The sequence below is a fragment of the Neomonachus schauinslandi genome, chromosome 15 (assembly GCF_002201575.2).
Source record: "Neomonachus schauinslandi chromosome 15, ASM220157v2, whole genome shotgun sequence".
Taxonomy (NCBI): Eukaryota; Metazoa; Chordata; class Mammalia; order Carnivora; family Phocidae; genus Neomonachus; species Neomonachus schauinslandi.
In genome coordinates this window covers 586,871-601,722 of record NC_058417.1, presented here as the reverse complement: position 1 = coordinate 601,722, position 14,852 = coordinate 586,871, and the positions used below count along the sequence as shown (strand labels likewise).

The 14,852-nt window shown below is 62.9% G+C and overlaps 1 protein-coding gene across 4 annotated transcripts in view; it reads right to left on the bottom strand.

Annotated features, from left to right (window-relative positions):
• Window positions 1-13,863, bottom strand: part of SLC13A5 (solute carrier family 13 member 5) — a 19,340-nt gene extending 5,477 nt beyond the window's left edge. For 2 of the 4 annotated variants that reach the window (XM_021694668.1, XM_021694671.1), the window contains exons 1-9: window positions 13,762-13,863; window positions 9,150-9,278; window positions 8,792-8,928; window positions 6,584-6,771; window positions 5,877-6,045; window positions 4,740-4,862; window positions 2,443-2,658; window positions 1,673-1,773; window positions 664-782 (exon numbers count right to left, since the gene is read on the bottom strand). In XM_021694668.1, coding sequence (XP_021550343.1) covers window positions 664-782; window positions 1,673-1,773; window positions 2,443-2,658; window positions 4,740-4,862; window positions 5,877-6,045; window positions 6,584-6,771; window positions 8,792-8,928; window positions 9,150-9,278; window positions 13,762-13,863 — 1,284 coding nt within the window. The remainder of the gene's footprint in view (window positions 1-663; window positions 783-1,672; window positions 1,774-2,442; window positions 2,659-4,739; window positions 4,863-5,876; window positions 6,046-6,583; window positions 6,772-8,791; window positions 8,929-9,149; window positions 9,279-13,761) is intronic. The other 2 variants (XM_021694669.1, XM_021694670.1) reach the window with 2 other exon arrangements.
• Between the last annotated feature and the right edge of the window lie 989 nt (window positions 13,864-14,852).

Genomic DNA, 14,852 nt, shown 5'->3' with positions numbered 1-14,852 from the left:
TGGAAGGATGGATAGATGGACAGATGAAAGATGGATGGATGGATGGAAGGATGGATGGATGGACAGATGGGTAGAAGGATGGGTGGATGGATGGAAGATAGTAGCACCTCTCTCCATCCACCTCATTTCTTCCCTATTGAGGAAGGGGGGAAGTAAGAAAGTTACATTTTGGGGTGTTTTCTCCCAAAAGCTGTTCCTCTCCTTCTGTGCTGCTATATACCTAGATAGAGGAAAATTTTTTTTAGAGAAAAAAATGTTTCAATGTCAGCTATCTGAACCAAGAGTTCAGTGAGTAGAACAAAATGGTGTGGTAGAGACCTCCTGGAACAAATCAAAGCAGAGGTCACTGTCGCCAAACCCCAGAGGAGACCTCACAGCATACTCCGCCTCTCTTGGCTAACTTATTCTCCTGGTCACTTGTTCACTCATTGCTGTAATCGCTCAAAGAGCACTTTCTCTATTCCAGGTCCATCCATCCATCCATCCATCTGTCCATCCACTCCTTGGTGACAAGACAGAGTCCCTGTCCTCAAGACACCTGCAGGTCTCTGGAGCAGACATAGGACCAGAGCCCGCAATGCAGGGGTGTGGGTGGAGGGACAAAGTTCTCTGACGCCCTCTTGTGCAAGAGGGGCCCTGGCAGCCTGCAGCGGGGGGCCTTACCTCACATCCTTTGGCCAGCGCGAAGCCGCCCCCCAGCAACAACACGATGCCCCACGGCACTTTCTCCTGGGTCACCTTCCAGGTCAGCAGCGCAGGGGGATAAAATGGAGTTTTCCTTTCTGAGAAGAAACCATAAAAACACACATACACAACCCAGAGCCCAATCAGGAAGCAAAAGAGATCTAATCAAGGGGAAATGAAGCCCATAAGCACAACGGGCAGCTCTCCTATCCATAAATCAGCTAAAACTCACAGTAATCACGACCCCTATTGCTAGTAAAGATGTGGTAGAAATGTCACACACTCCTGCCAGCATAGAAATTGGCACAATCTTTTTGAAAAGCAATTTGGCAACACATTTTAAGAGCCATTAAGACGTATATAACTCTGACAATAACATTGCTCCTGGAAATTTATCCTAAAGAAACACCCTCAAAGAAAAAGCTATATACGTGAAAACATACAATAATATATGTTATAATATATATGACATAATAACGAAAAATTAAAAACAGCCAGAATGTTCCATAAGAGGAGAACAGAACAGCCCCGCAACGCGATACGATGCTGTTATTGGAGAAAATAAAGTTGGAGGCTGTGTCTTTAACAGGACGTGTGCACAGCGTAAAGACACGAAAACCCACACGCCGGAGAACCAGAATGCAAGCTCTGTGTGTGTGTGTGTGTGTGTGTGTGTGGATTGCAGCCATGTATACACATGCATCCTAGCAAAGTCAGGGAGAGAGAAGTCAAAAATACACAGACAGCACTGCGGGAAACCGGGAACGTTCTTCTGCTCCTGTTGTAATATTGATAAGATTTCCAATGTGTAAAGAGCACAAGAGAAGAGAGTTTGCGCTGAACAGTCCCCGCGGAAGGGCTGACGACCGTCCCCCTGCCTGGACGGAACGCCCCCCGCCCGGACCATCAAGCCAGGCCTCTCCAACAGGGCGGGCTCCCTCCCGCGGGGCCCCACCCCGATGAGTGAGGGGCCAGGACGGAGCCTTACCCTCCTCGGTCTGGCCGCGGAAGTTGAACTGGGGCCTCTGCGAGGGCATGACAAACAGCAAGGTGGCCACGAAGGTGGCCACGGTGGCGTCAGACACGTACCTATAGGCGAGAGCACACAGGACATGCCCAGCTCGGCCTCCACTCAGCAAACCTACTCTGTGTCCACAGGAGCGCTGAGTGCGAGGATGGAACGCCAACGGCCCACATTGGGAGTGCCGTACAGACGAAACCATAGCTGGGAACTGGGACAGCCGTGTCTCGGTCCCGCTCTGCCCCCAGCGGGGTGACCCTGAGCCGCTCGCTCCCCTCTGGGTCTGTGTGGCTCCGGGGCGAGCATCGTGACGTGTTCCCATCAGACTGTCTAGGATCCTGGGTTCCCCGGGGGGCCTGCGAGGGCCCGGCTGCTAACCGCAGCAGAACTTCTATGCAGCAGGTGTAACATCGGGCAGCCCCCCACCCGCATCGCCTGCCTCGTCTAGGAACCTTGCTTCCTTCTGACCCCAGACCAGCTCAGCCTGGAGGGAAGGAGCGCACACACTCTCCGCCGGGTCTCTACAGACGGCCCGGGCCCCGGACGTCTGCCTTCAGAGGGAGGAAAGATGGTAGAGCAGACGTTCGGAAGCAGGAGCTCCTGGCTCAGCAAATCTCTCCCTGTCAGCCCAGCCACCTGCCTGGCCAGCGGGGACACACCTGCGGGCCTGTCGTGAGGACCGGGGAGAAGAGAGTGAGCTGCAGAACTCAGGCGGGACGAAGCAGCCCGCGACTTACTTTGTCTCGCCCTCCTCCCAGGCCAGCGACACCCAGCCGGGCATGAAGCCGGGGTCCCGGGAGAACCACAGGCCGACCAGCAGGAGGAAACAGAGCAGGACGTTGGCCTCGGCGAACGAGAAGGGCCCCAGCTTCCTGTACTCCTCCTGCAGCACCTGGTAGGCAGCCTTCTCGTGATTCCTGCTCTCCAGCCCGCAGCCCCAGGACTTCCTAAAACTAGAGGGTGCAGAGATGAGAGGCCAGTGAGGCAGGCTGGTCGGCTCAGGGCCCGTCGGACGGTCAGATGGAAGCCTGGACGTTGGGCAGCAGGACGTGGCGAAGGGCACGCGGTGCAGCCTCGAGCGAGCCTCTTCCCCAGTCCTGTGTCGTCCTCTGCTGGCGCTACCTCGCAGAATGCGGCGGGAGACAGTGTCTGTGATGTGTGCCCAGCGCATGGCCCACGGTACCCCCAGAACCAGGGGGCGCACAGAGTGGGGCAGCCAGGCTGGATGGGGTCTCAGGGCCAAGGAGGCAGAAATCGGCAGAGGTGGGGCCACCCCTGGTCAGGGGGACGTGGCAGGTGCCTGGTCGCCTGGGAACCGGCGGCTCCCATCATCTGGGGGATGGCCGGGAGAATATCGAGAGCCAGCTCGGGGTGGGGGGTGCTTCCTCACCTGGGGGTGGTCCCACCGGGGCCCGGAGCTGAGATGCCAAGCCCCATCATGGGGGTGGCTCAAGAGGACACAAAGAACAAGGACGGGTCTAAGAAGCCGGGGCCAGGCAGGAGCAGGGGGGCAGCTTGTGGTCGGAGGGGGCACAGGTGTCAGATGGCCCTGCCCTTGGGGGCTCCCCGGGGACCAGTGGCCACGGCCACCCACAGCCTGCCCAGGTTGCCCAGCGGGACCTCCCCTGGGGTGCTGGCATGAGGGTTAGGGAGGAGGAGGGGTCCGTGGACAGGTGCTGAGGGTACCTCGGCCATGGGGAGGGCCACCAGTGCCCAGGAGGGTCCGCAGGAGTGTCTGGGCATTCCGGCCCCAGGCAGCCTGAAGGCCAGGAGAATTGTCCCCAGAGAGCCCTCCCTGCTGGGAGTCCCTCCGGGGCCCTGGGGCAGACTTCACGGGAGGGCAGGGGTCCAGAAGGACCCCCATCCCTGATCCAGGGGACAGCGTGGTTAGCAAAGCTGGATGCAAGCCAGCGGTGATGTCCTGTTAGTTCTGGGGGGCTGGTGGCCCCTGTGGCTGGACGTGGCCTCAGAGGCTGTCCGTGAACCCAGGAAGGCAGTTTTCCTGGATGAGGTTGGAGGCAGCCACCCTGACGTTGCTCAGATGAGGGACCCGAGTGAGGGTGACAGAAAGGACCCCCCCCCACAGCTGAGGCCGGTGCTGCTTCTACAAGGCCTGGGGGCAGGGGCCCCAGAACATCCGCTGCTATTCTCCCAATCAAGGCTTCCTGGGGGCTGCCCCCCCGCCATGCTCCACGTGGGGTCGGCAAGGGCCCCTGAGCTGACGAGGCTGGCTGGCTGAACACAGCCGCAGGAGGGCTCCCCCATCAGAAGGCCGGGCAGGCTTCCTGACGGTGAGACCCCCGGAGGCTAGCAGTGCCCCGGTGGCCTTGGGGCCAGCCCGGCGCCCCCTGCTCGCCCTGCAGGGGACTCAGTGGGCCCCGGGGCTTTAGGGCAGCCCCCCACCTCATGCTGTGGGGGGCCACACCTGGTGCCCCCGGCACCTGCTGTCCCTGGGCCTCAGGACGGTCCAGGCCAGCAGGCCTCGGTCTCCCCAAGAGGGGACCCTTCTGGACTAAACTCTGTCCCCGCACGCTCACAGATTGAAGCCCCATGCCCCAGGGTGACGGCATCAGAAGTGAGACTTTTGCAGGTAAGTAGGTCCAGATGAGGTCCTGAGGCTGGAGCCCCGAGGGGACTGACGGGCACCGGCGGCCAGGTGCAGGTCTGCACAGGGGCCGGGGGTCTCCTCAGCTGCTTTGACCCGCAACTGCTCGGGGGCCGGGCGGGGCCCGAGGGAGGCCCCAGCGAGCAGCTCGTGGGAAACGCAGTGGGGTAGGGCGTCGGGCGGTGTCCCTGCGGGGGAGCCGGTCAGAGCTGGCCTCGAGGCCGAGGGCCCAGAAGGCAGGAAGGTAGGGAATGGCCTCCCAGCAAGAAGGACAGCAGGTGGGGAGGTGCGAGCGGCCGGGGGCAGCCAGACTAGCAGGGTGCCCGAGAAATGGCCGGGGCCAGGCAGGAAGAGGGCGCCGCCGCGTCTGGGCGTGCCACAGGGATGCGGGGGGCGGGGGGCAGGGGTGCCTGATGAGAGCGCGCTCACCTGAACCTCAGGTACACAGCCTGGAGCCACAGCCAAGCCAGCAGCAGCATCACCAGCATGTTGGGGAAGGCGAACCCAAACCAAGAGGCGAAGTTCACCAGGTCTTTGCTGGCAGGAAACAGCCTGAATGAAGGGAGAGACGCTGGGCCCACCTCCACGCCGGGGCCTGGAGCAGCAGCTGGGCCCCTGGCCACACGCAAAACAGGCCCGAGGAGCGGCCGGCCGCCCTGCCTGCGGGTCCAGACCCCACGGGGGCCCTGCAGAAGTCGGCGCCCGTCCCTCCAAAGTAACACACCTTCGCACCCACGGAAGCCGGGCCCGAGCTTCAGGGCTCCCGGACGCCTCACTCCCCGGGGAAAGTGAGTCTCCAGAGCTCCCCGGACGCAGGACGGGGTGGGGGTCCTTCCCTGGGGCTGGCGGAGGGTCCTTCGTGCTGCAGGCCCCGCTCTCCAGCCCCAGGCCCGGCTCCCTCGGCCCGCGGGTCCCCACGCTGCCCCGGCGGACGTCAGGGAGAGCCGTAGTCTATCATTACAGAGAGTCCTCTCAAGATCAAAACCGCCTGCGTGGTGGACCTCAAGTGTCTGCGGGCTGGGCTCCTGCCCACCTCCCAGCGGCCCTGCCTGCCTGGTCCAGGGCTCCATCTGCCCCGGAACCCTCGGGCCACCTGCCCGGGACCCTGCAAGGGCAACCGTCCGCTGACCCTGAGTGCCCCACAGATGGGACCGGCCCCACCCGCACACGCTCTGTGTCCCTCTGTGGCCGAGGCGGGAAGGTGCCGACCAGCCCTGTGGTCCCCCCGGGGCCCCCCAAGGGCACGTAGAGGCAACAAGTAACCTGACCCCTAGCCCTTCGCTGATGCCGTTCGGCACCGCTGTTCACAACCAAGGTCAGCAAACCAGCAGTGAGGGGACGTCTGTTTTCTGCAAGTGTGACCCAGGACCAGCGTCATCTCCCACGGTTTCAGCTCGGTGCTTGGTGCACAGTCTCTCTCGGAGCGAGCGCCGGAGAAGAAGGGCAGAACTCGCCCCAGAGCGGAAAGCAAGCAGGCCTGTGGGGTCCTGGCAGGTGCGGGGCTGCAGCAGGAAGGAAAGGTGGGGGTGCCCCAGCCCCAGCTCTCCTCGCGTGCCCGCGACTCACTCATGCATCTGGCCCAGAAGCACCACATTGGGTCCCGTCCCTGTCAGTGTGGCGGTGCCCCCGATGCTGGCCGCGTAACACACGCACAGAGTCATGGCCTTGCTCATGCTCCTCCTGTCCCGGTCGGCCTGCCGCCCCTCGGGGGGGCCTTCAAAGGTCGCTTGGCTCCCTGTGGGGGGCACGCCGTGGGCTGAGCCGGTGCGGGCCTCCAGCTCCAGCTCCTGACCCTGCCCTGACCTGAGGATGGGACGGGCCAGCCCGCCAGGTGCCTGGTCCCCAGCCCGCTGCACCCCTGTAGCCGGATCCGGCCGGCTGAGCGCAGCCCTGGGGACGGGGTGTGAAGGGGCCGAGAATAAAGCAGGCGCTCTCTGAGCATCCTGAGCTCGGGGCCTCGTCGGGAAGCCAACGTGGGGCCCCCACCCCGACACCTGTGGGAGCGGAGAGGTGAGGGGCACCCAGTAGGTACTCAAAAGATGCCCAGAGGAATAATCGGTGACGGCACTGGTTTCTGCGGTTGGCAGGAACCACACGTGGGATCTTGCTGTGAGCTCTACTGGAGGATCTAACTTTTATGCAATGGTCACGTTCCTCAAGGTTAAAACCCAAGCAGCATTTTCTAAGTGTTTCCCCTGTTTGAGGGAGGGCACCAGGCGGCAGAGAGGACAGCTGCCCTCATGGGCCCCCGCAGCCCCCGGGCCAGGGCTCACCTGGCAGCTCACCGGGCTTGCCCTTGTCTGCCAGCTCCAGACCCCCCAGGCTGGCCTCGGTGGCCGCGTTGGTGGCCTCCATCTGCTGCAGCATGGCCTCCACGATGGGCACCATCATGGCCGTGGTGGCCGTGTTGCTGATCCACATGGACAGGAAGGCAGTGACGCCCATAAAGCCCAGCATCAGCCTGCAGAGGAGGGAAGGGGAGGAAAGCCAGAGAATCCCCCAGGGAGCCACGGGGGCTGGGTCCCCCTGCAGGGATGCCACGGACCACGGTCAGCTCAAGACTGGATCGTGGTGGGGGTGGAGGGAGCACAACGTGGGGCCTCCCCCGCGCCTCTCCCCTACAAGCATTCCTGATGTCCCTGGCTGGCTCCTGGGCACCGAGAAGCCTGAGACCCAGTCACGGCTGTAAGGAGCTCCCACCTGGCAAGGGCGAGCCACGGAAGGGGCCCCGGGAAGCGGGACTTCCCTCCAGGCTGACCCCACCTCTCTCCATGCATGCACGCTGCCGCCTCCACGTGGCGGGGGACCAGGTCCAGAAACCATTCAGGAAACGTGCTCCCCTCACTTGTAACACCCCATGGTCCCCCAGTGTCCACCTCTGTCCCCCACGAGAGATGACCGCCTCGTGGCCTTCAGAACCTGTCCCATGACATCCCTTCCCCGTGGCTTCCCTCCCCGCGCGCAGCTAGGGATGAGCACACCCCCTCCACCCTCGCTCGGACGCGCGTCCCCCACTGGGTTTGGAGGAACTGTTTCCACGCCTGCTCCCTCCTTCTACCGTGAGCTGGGGAAGGGTCTGATTCTGCTCCGTGGTCTCCATGCCTGTCTGGGCCAGGCGCCTGCCCGAGGTCACCGATCGGCCCGAGGAAGGGGTCCAGGGCTGCGCACTGCACCAAGGTTCAAGCTGCCGTCCATGTCGGCAGACCTCACGGACCCGTAAGATCAAAGGCTGGGACCCAGGCCAGGAGCAGGGCCAGAGTTTGCATGAATGAATGACATGGTGCTTCACAGCCCCACCGGGGCTCAACTAAAAGGCCCCCGCAGCCCCCAGGACAGCTCAAGCCGAGCTCACAGCGGGAGCCGAAGTGTGTGTGACCTTCCTGGATTTGGGAGCCGAATGTGAGCGGCACCCCAGAACGAGGCCCACCCACTGACAGAGAAGAGCCGTCAAGGATCCCGAGGGGGAGAACGCTGTCACCCTGAGGTCTTGAGTCTCTAGAACACGCAGTGGCCCTTCATTCGGCCCCGTAAACCCTCCGTGGCTCGAGGCCACGGAGCGTAACAGGTCAGGGAGTCACAAGCCCTTCATGGTTGCGGCCGTGGTCTCCCGGAGGGGGGTCTCCCGGAGGCACGGTCCCCGGCACACGGACGTCCCAGGAGAGCTCTGCCATGAAGTAACCAACTGGGGCCTCCCAGGGCCCAGCTGGGGACATGCCATCCCTGAGGGACCACACTGCCCCCGAAAAAAGGAGCAGCCCGAGTCCCCAGTGCAAGGGGCGAGGCTCAGACCGGTCGGTCCTGTCCCCATGTGCCCATCGGCAGATTATTCAGCCCTTCCTCGGCTCTAGAACATGGTGGCAGGGATAGTACCCCTGCCCCCCATCCAAGTAAACCGCTCTGTCCACCAGGGGTCCTGCAGGTGCTCTCAACACCCAGGGGTTCAGCTCACATCTACTCCATGGGCTGGCTGGAAGTGGCCTGTGGTGGGCAGGGGAGCTCCTGCAGAGCCGTGAGAAGCTGAGGGATGGAGTGATGTGGGGGAAGGCAAGGTAGGGGCTTCTTTGTGAGGGGGTGGAATACATGTGCCAGCTTTGGAGGGATGACCTTTCTGTTTCCCCTGAGCTGGATTGTTAAGACAACCCTTTCCTGCTTTCTGCACAAAACCCCTAGGGGTTTCAGGCAGGGCTTGATCCAGGCTCCACCCACCTTGTTTCTTGGGGAAGCTGCAGCCCCACCTCTAGGAAGTCTTCTGAATGTGCGGGGGCTTTCGCTGCCGAGTCTCCCTGGGGCATTCAAAGAGCCCTTACCCACTGCTGCTCACACACCCCTCTGGTCACCCAGCTGAGACTGTCACGTGCCCATCCAGGCGCCCACCTGCCTGCCAAGCCCGGGAAAGCCAGTGGCCATCGCTGGCCTGTGGGTGATCTGGTCTGAGCCACCCCCCACCTGTCCCCGGGGCCAGAGAGAGAAAGCGTGCTCACTGTGCAGGCTTGGCCCCCACCCAGAGGAGCGTGCGCAGAGCTATCCTCTTGTGTAGATTCCAGCGCTCCACGGCCACCGCCATGATGAGGCCACCCAGAAACAGCATGTTTGTGTCCTTCATGTACTGGACACACACCTGAGGGACAGCACGGGGCCTGTCAGGGCGGCCCCGGGGCCCCCAGTCCCCGAGACGGGCGCACCGACTAGATGCCGACTCCAGGGGCCGCCTGGAGTGGGGAGGGGAGGTCACGCGGTCTGCGTCTGTGCCAGACGCGTGAGGTCCCCCGCGGCCCAGGCAGCTCTGAGAGGGGCTTGGAGGGTGCGCCGTGGCGGGAATAGCCGCCCGGGGCTGCTCACCTGCTTGGAGTCCAGAATCTTTAAGAGCGGGAAGAGCAAGGCGGGCATGAGGGAGGTGACAGCGAGAGGGATGACCTCGGTGCACCAGTAGACGGCCATGAGGATGATGACGTAGGCACACCTGACGAACTGCAGAGACAGCCCTGAGACCTCCGCTGGCTGGCGCCCCCCTTCCCACCGCAGCGTGCCGGGGAGGCGGCCGGCTCGGGTGGCCAGAGCAGGGCGGCGGCATCAGAGAGAATGCCCACAGCCGCCTGGTCAGCACGCGTCAGGAAGGCCCAGGACCCGCTCACAAGGGCCTCCTGCCCCTGCCTCCCAGCTGCATGCTCAGCCCGCCCTTGCACCTCGCCAGGAAAGAGCAGGAGGGGAGGGTGTGGAAGAGCGGGTGGGGAGGAGATTAGTACAGACCCCCCCCACTTCTGACGGTTCCACCTGGCCATCCTCCTACCCTACAGTGTGTGGACGCCGTTATGCACGCGGCAGGAGCCCTGCTTAGAATTCTGGGTTTGCATCTTCCCCGGGCTCTCCACGCAGTGTCCTCATGGTGCTGGGCGGCTGCACGCTCTCCGGGCCGACAGCACCCACACGGCCCTTCTGTTTGTCGCCCTCCGCCAGGACTCCCCCAGTGTGGAGGCTTGGGCGCCCCTGCAGGCTGATGTGCCTGAGCGTCCCGGCCACCAAATCAGCCTCCAACGCTACAGCTCCCACCTCTGACTCTCCAGCACCTTCCCTCGCACCTTCACCAAGCCCGCCGCGCCTCCCACCTGGAGCCTCCCACGCTGACCTCCCCACGCCCGGCACCGCATGGCTCCCTCTTTCAATCTGCAAATCTGTTCCGGTCATTCCCTTGTTCCAAAGGCTTCTTCAGGACAAACCCAACCGCCTCAGCATGACTCGGGAGACCCTCTGCGAGGAGCAGGCCGTGCAGACCGGTCCAGCCCCCCTCCCTGCCCACTGGCACCCGAGTCCCCACACTCCACTGGCAGTGCCTGAGGCTGGGCTCTGGGTCACCCGCGCTTTGGCGCAGGCTGCCCCAGGCCTGGAGGGAGCGCTGGCCGCCCGGCTCCGGGTTTCTCCTCGGCGCCTTCCTGCACCCCACCTGCCCAGCCTGGCTCTGTGCCCCCAGCAGTTCCCACCCTGCGGGCTGCCCCTGTCTGGCCCCCACACAGCACGCACACCCAACAGTGAGCAACCAGAGAGAACCCATGTTAGGGGATTCACTGTCCTCGGCACGCAGGACAGTGCCTCGGGACACGCTGCCCGAGCGCTTATGAGGGGAGCGGGACGGCGGGGCCGAGCTGTTACCCCAACGGCAAGCGCACGTGTGCACCATCACTCGCCTGTCTCCCACCAGAGCACCTACTGTGTGCACGGAACATTGCACGAAGACCCGGAAATCCTTCATCTGGATTGTGCTCTCAGTCACAAAAGAGAAGCCGTCCTTCGGCCTCCCAGGAGCGCCCCAGGGCACCTGCCTAGTGTCTGAAGCTGGTATTTTGGCACTGATGTTCTGCGGCGGGGAGCCAGCCGGAGCGCAGTGCTGGGTGCCGCCTCCATGGCCCCTGCCCCACCAGACGCCAGGAGATCCCTCTCCAGTTGCAACCGTACAAAGCGTCTCCAGACTTTGCTCAGGGTTTGCAGGGGTCAGTGCTGGTTGGAGCCACGGGATTCCAGGCAGGACCGCGGTGCGGCTGGAAGCCCGGGCTTGGTCACCAGACACAGCTGATCCCTGTCCGCTGTCTGCCCTTGTCTGGCCGTCAGCGTCCCACATGTCTCTGGACCTTGGTGCTGCACTGGGGGGCGGGGGAAAGTAGGAATGATCCCCTCCAGGGGCAGCCAATAAAGGGGTGCATCATAGAGAATTTAAAAACAGGGGCCTGGGTGGCTCAGTCGTTAAGCGTCTGCCTTCGGCTCAGGTTGTTATCCCAGGGTCCTGGGATCGAGCCCCACGTTGAGCTCCCCGCTCAGCGGGAAGCCTGCTTCTCCCTGTCCCTCACCTACTCCCCCTGCTTGTGCTCGATCTCTCTCCCAAATAAATAAAATCTTTAAAAAAACAACCAGCAACACAGTCCACAAATCCTCCTCTTTCTCATCATTGTGCCATAGCATTTCTCAACAACGTCACTGATAAAATACTCCCCCTGCTCTCAGCCCCAGCCCCCTCCTGCCTTGTTCCCACTAACATACTGTGTACAGAAAGTGCTCGGTGGCCTTTATCATCTAAACTCAGAAACAGTGGCGTGTGTCGCCAATTTTCAAGGCACGGTTCCTGGAGGCGCCACACGTAACCAGCTGGGGATGCGTCTGGAGGAGCGCTTAATGCCGAGAGGGAGGTGGACAGGGGATTGACAGGGCAGCACCCAGCACCTAGTGGGGCTCAACAGCTATACGTTCAATGCACAACTAACTAAAACCGTAGCTCATTATTTGTGTAATTATTAACAAGCAAGGGTGTCCAGGACACAGTGCTTCGGGAAAATGTGGGTGAGGGAGCATATCCGTGTGTGGGTGTGAGTTACGGCATTTGAGGGCGTTTTCATTTTTACTCCATACTTTGCAGACCTTGGAAACAATAGTTTTTAAATAATTTTAATAAACAGTACCATGAATGTATTGTCTATCTCATTAAAGAGCGATCTTTTAAAGAAAGGACCCAGAGAAAAGGCAGAAAAAGTGAAGCAGAGATGAAGCCGGCAAGGGAACAAGAGGAGAGCTGCTGGGGGCCCCGCACCAGCAGAGGGGGCCGCAGTCGAGCCACTGCCCCACTCAGACGGGGCCGCCCACACTGCCAAGAGCCCGCTGGCTTCCCGGAAGCCCTGCCCATGCCAGGTACTTCTGGGTTTCCTTGCACAACGGTGCGGCCCGCCATGGGACGGGGGTGGGAGCTCTTTCGTGGTGACCAAAACAAGAGGCACAAAGCCCAAAACACAAGAACACAGGGGTCCAGGCGCCTGATCCACCCAGAGGGAAAGCACCTGAAGGCCACCGTTGGAATGACTCTCCCTCCTTCCCTGGCCTGATCCTCACTCCCAGGGCAGGTTACTGACCAGCATACACGCCTGAGTTGAGGGTCCCGGCTCAGGACCCACCCGCATGCATGCACACGGGTGTGTAGAGGGGTGTGTGTGTCAGGGTGGGAGTGGGGTCTCGGTCATGCTCCCCCTGAGCAGGAAGGTCATCATTATTCCAGGGAACATCACTCCCTGCCAGGAGAACTAAGATCAGCTCTCCTGCCTGGCTCCCTCCCTTTCTGCAGAGGAAATAAGGCGGCTCACAGTTGGGGCGGCACCGGGGAGGGGGCGCCCCCAGCTAGATCTGCTGTCCTTGGCCCCACCAGGATTGCTCAGCCCACCCAAGGGTCCTCCCAGCCTCCCCTCCTCCCATCCTAGGAACTGGCATTATCGCTTTGGGCACCCTAAGTCATAAAGCGTGGGAACCACACCTCCTTGCCCATTGTACAGATGAGAATGCCAAGCCCCAGAAAGCACAGGATGGTGGCTAAAGTCACAAAGACGAGTGAATGGTGGAAGTACCCTTCTCATGCAGGTGGGCTTCCTGACTCCCCCTCCCCCAGGGCTGCCCGCAGAGCATCCCCTCAAGAGCTCCTCTGTTTCCCAAACCTGCCGGGGCGGCGGGGAGGGGGGGGGGGATGGGGGTGGTGCAGGAGGTTTCCTGTCTGGGCTCAGAGAGAAGGCGCTGAAAGGGGGAAGGAGGAAGGAACAGCCAGCAGCCACAAAAGGCTTCAAAGGGCTCGGGCCTCTGCCAAATGGGCTCCCATAGCCCAGCGCAGCCAGCCCGGCCTGGACTCCCGGCCCCGCCCCCGCCCTGCGGCCAAGGCCATTCATCCTCGGCCTCCCTCCCGGGAGCGCTGGGCAGCGGGGCGAGGGACGCGGCTTCCCCTGCAGCCCTGGGTCGTGCCACCCAAGGCGCGAGCCTGGGAACTCGGCTGCCTCTTGCCCAGACGTTGCAGGCCACGGGCGGGCGGAGAAGGCCAACTTGGATCCGCCTTTCAGCCAGGAGAGGATTTGGACTCAGCTGTGCCTTCCAGGGCTTGGGAGCAGGGAAGAAATGTGGATCACATATGGGGAAACTGAGGCTCAAGAGGGGGCCAGGGAGTGGAAAAGACCGCACTCGGGATCCACTTAGGTGGTGATCTTTTTGTATGGGTCCTTGATTGACCTCGGAAGCCACACACATCTGGGAAGTCCTCGATTGCTGAAGGGAGAGCCAGGACGAGAGGGAGGGAAACACAGGCGCCCAGGCTCCCTGCGGGCACTGGTGACATTTGGGGGTGAAGGGGAGGCATGAAGTGGTTCAGTCTGGAGAGATTCTGAGCCAGGGGCTGAGCCTATGGATGGGCTGTGTGGCCAAGATCTGTGCTAACTTCTAGGTTCCAGTGCTCACCGGGTTAGGTTCTTGCGCCCGGGGATCAGTGAACCCCAAGGTCCGTGCGCCCCCGGGTCTCCGTGCCCCTTGAAATGCTTTGTCGGCACCTCTTTCTGGCACCCGGAGCTCCCGAGTGCGCGCCCAGCTCAGCGCTCCAGCTCAGGGCCCCCGGGTTGGTGCCCGCTGCTGGCACAGGGCGCCTGGGGTCCGCGGAGATGCAACTGACCTTGGCGGGCATCAGAATGACGAGCGGCAGCAGCAGCAGCGGGGTGATGAACAAGATCACGAAGGACTTGAACTTGGAGACATAGCTCAGCGCCGAGGCCATAGCGCGGGAGGGAGACCCACGGGAGAGGCGAGCGAGGGGCAGTGAGAGGCTCCGCCGGCTTAAGAAGGGGACGCAGTCCGCGCGGACTGGGGCGCAGTGCCAACTCCGCCCCCCACCGTGGGGCCTCCCCGCGGTCACGGGGCGGGGCCCCCCCGCCGGGTCGGTGGGGCGCGCCTGCCCCCGACTCCTCCACCCGGCGGCGGCGGGAGGCGCCTGCGGACTCTAGCGCCTCGGACCGGCGCTCCAGGAGCGTCCTGAGCCCCGGCACCGTCTGACTCTCCAAGCCCTTGCAGCGCCGCCCTGGACAGAGGCGCGCCCACGGCTGCGGACGAGAGGGGGGCATCGGCCGTTCTTTGTGCGGGCTTTGGCGTGCGCCTCCGTCCGCAGCCGCACCTACCCGGGTCCCATTCGAAAGTCTGCGCCGGCCCCCGGGTCTCTCAGAACTATCTCCCCAGCCCCTCTCTCCTTTTCCCCTTGTTACTCCCGCCCCTACCTCCCGCATCCCGGACGGGTCCCTGGCAGAGCCGAGGAGTGCGCCCCGCGCCCCCCGCGCCGCAGGCTCTGTGCCCGCTGGCCACCCCAGGCTTCCCAGCCGCGTCCGTGCCTCTGCTCTGGGCACAGGACCCCTTGCCTCCCCGCCCGCGCCCTGTCCGCCCCGCGCATCCCGCGCGCTCTGCAGCGATCGCAGAGGGGGCCCGGCCTTGGTCCTCGGCAGGCTTAGCGCCTTTCGCCCTCCAGCGGACACCAGCGGCCCGCCACGCCCGCCGACCCAGGCTGCTATTGCCGTTTCGCAGAGGGAAACCGGAGTAAACAGAGGAAGGGACTTGACCAAGGCTGCACTGAGAGCGTTCATTCACTCGGCGAGCCGCCGGCGTACAGGAACTGGGCTCCTATTCTGTGCCAACCCCCGTCTGGGGCGCTGGAGACGCAGGGATGCAGACAACCTCCTCTGTCACTCTCTTCTTCCCTCCCTCTCCTCCGCCTGCCCT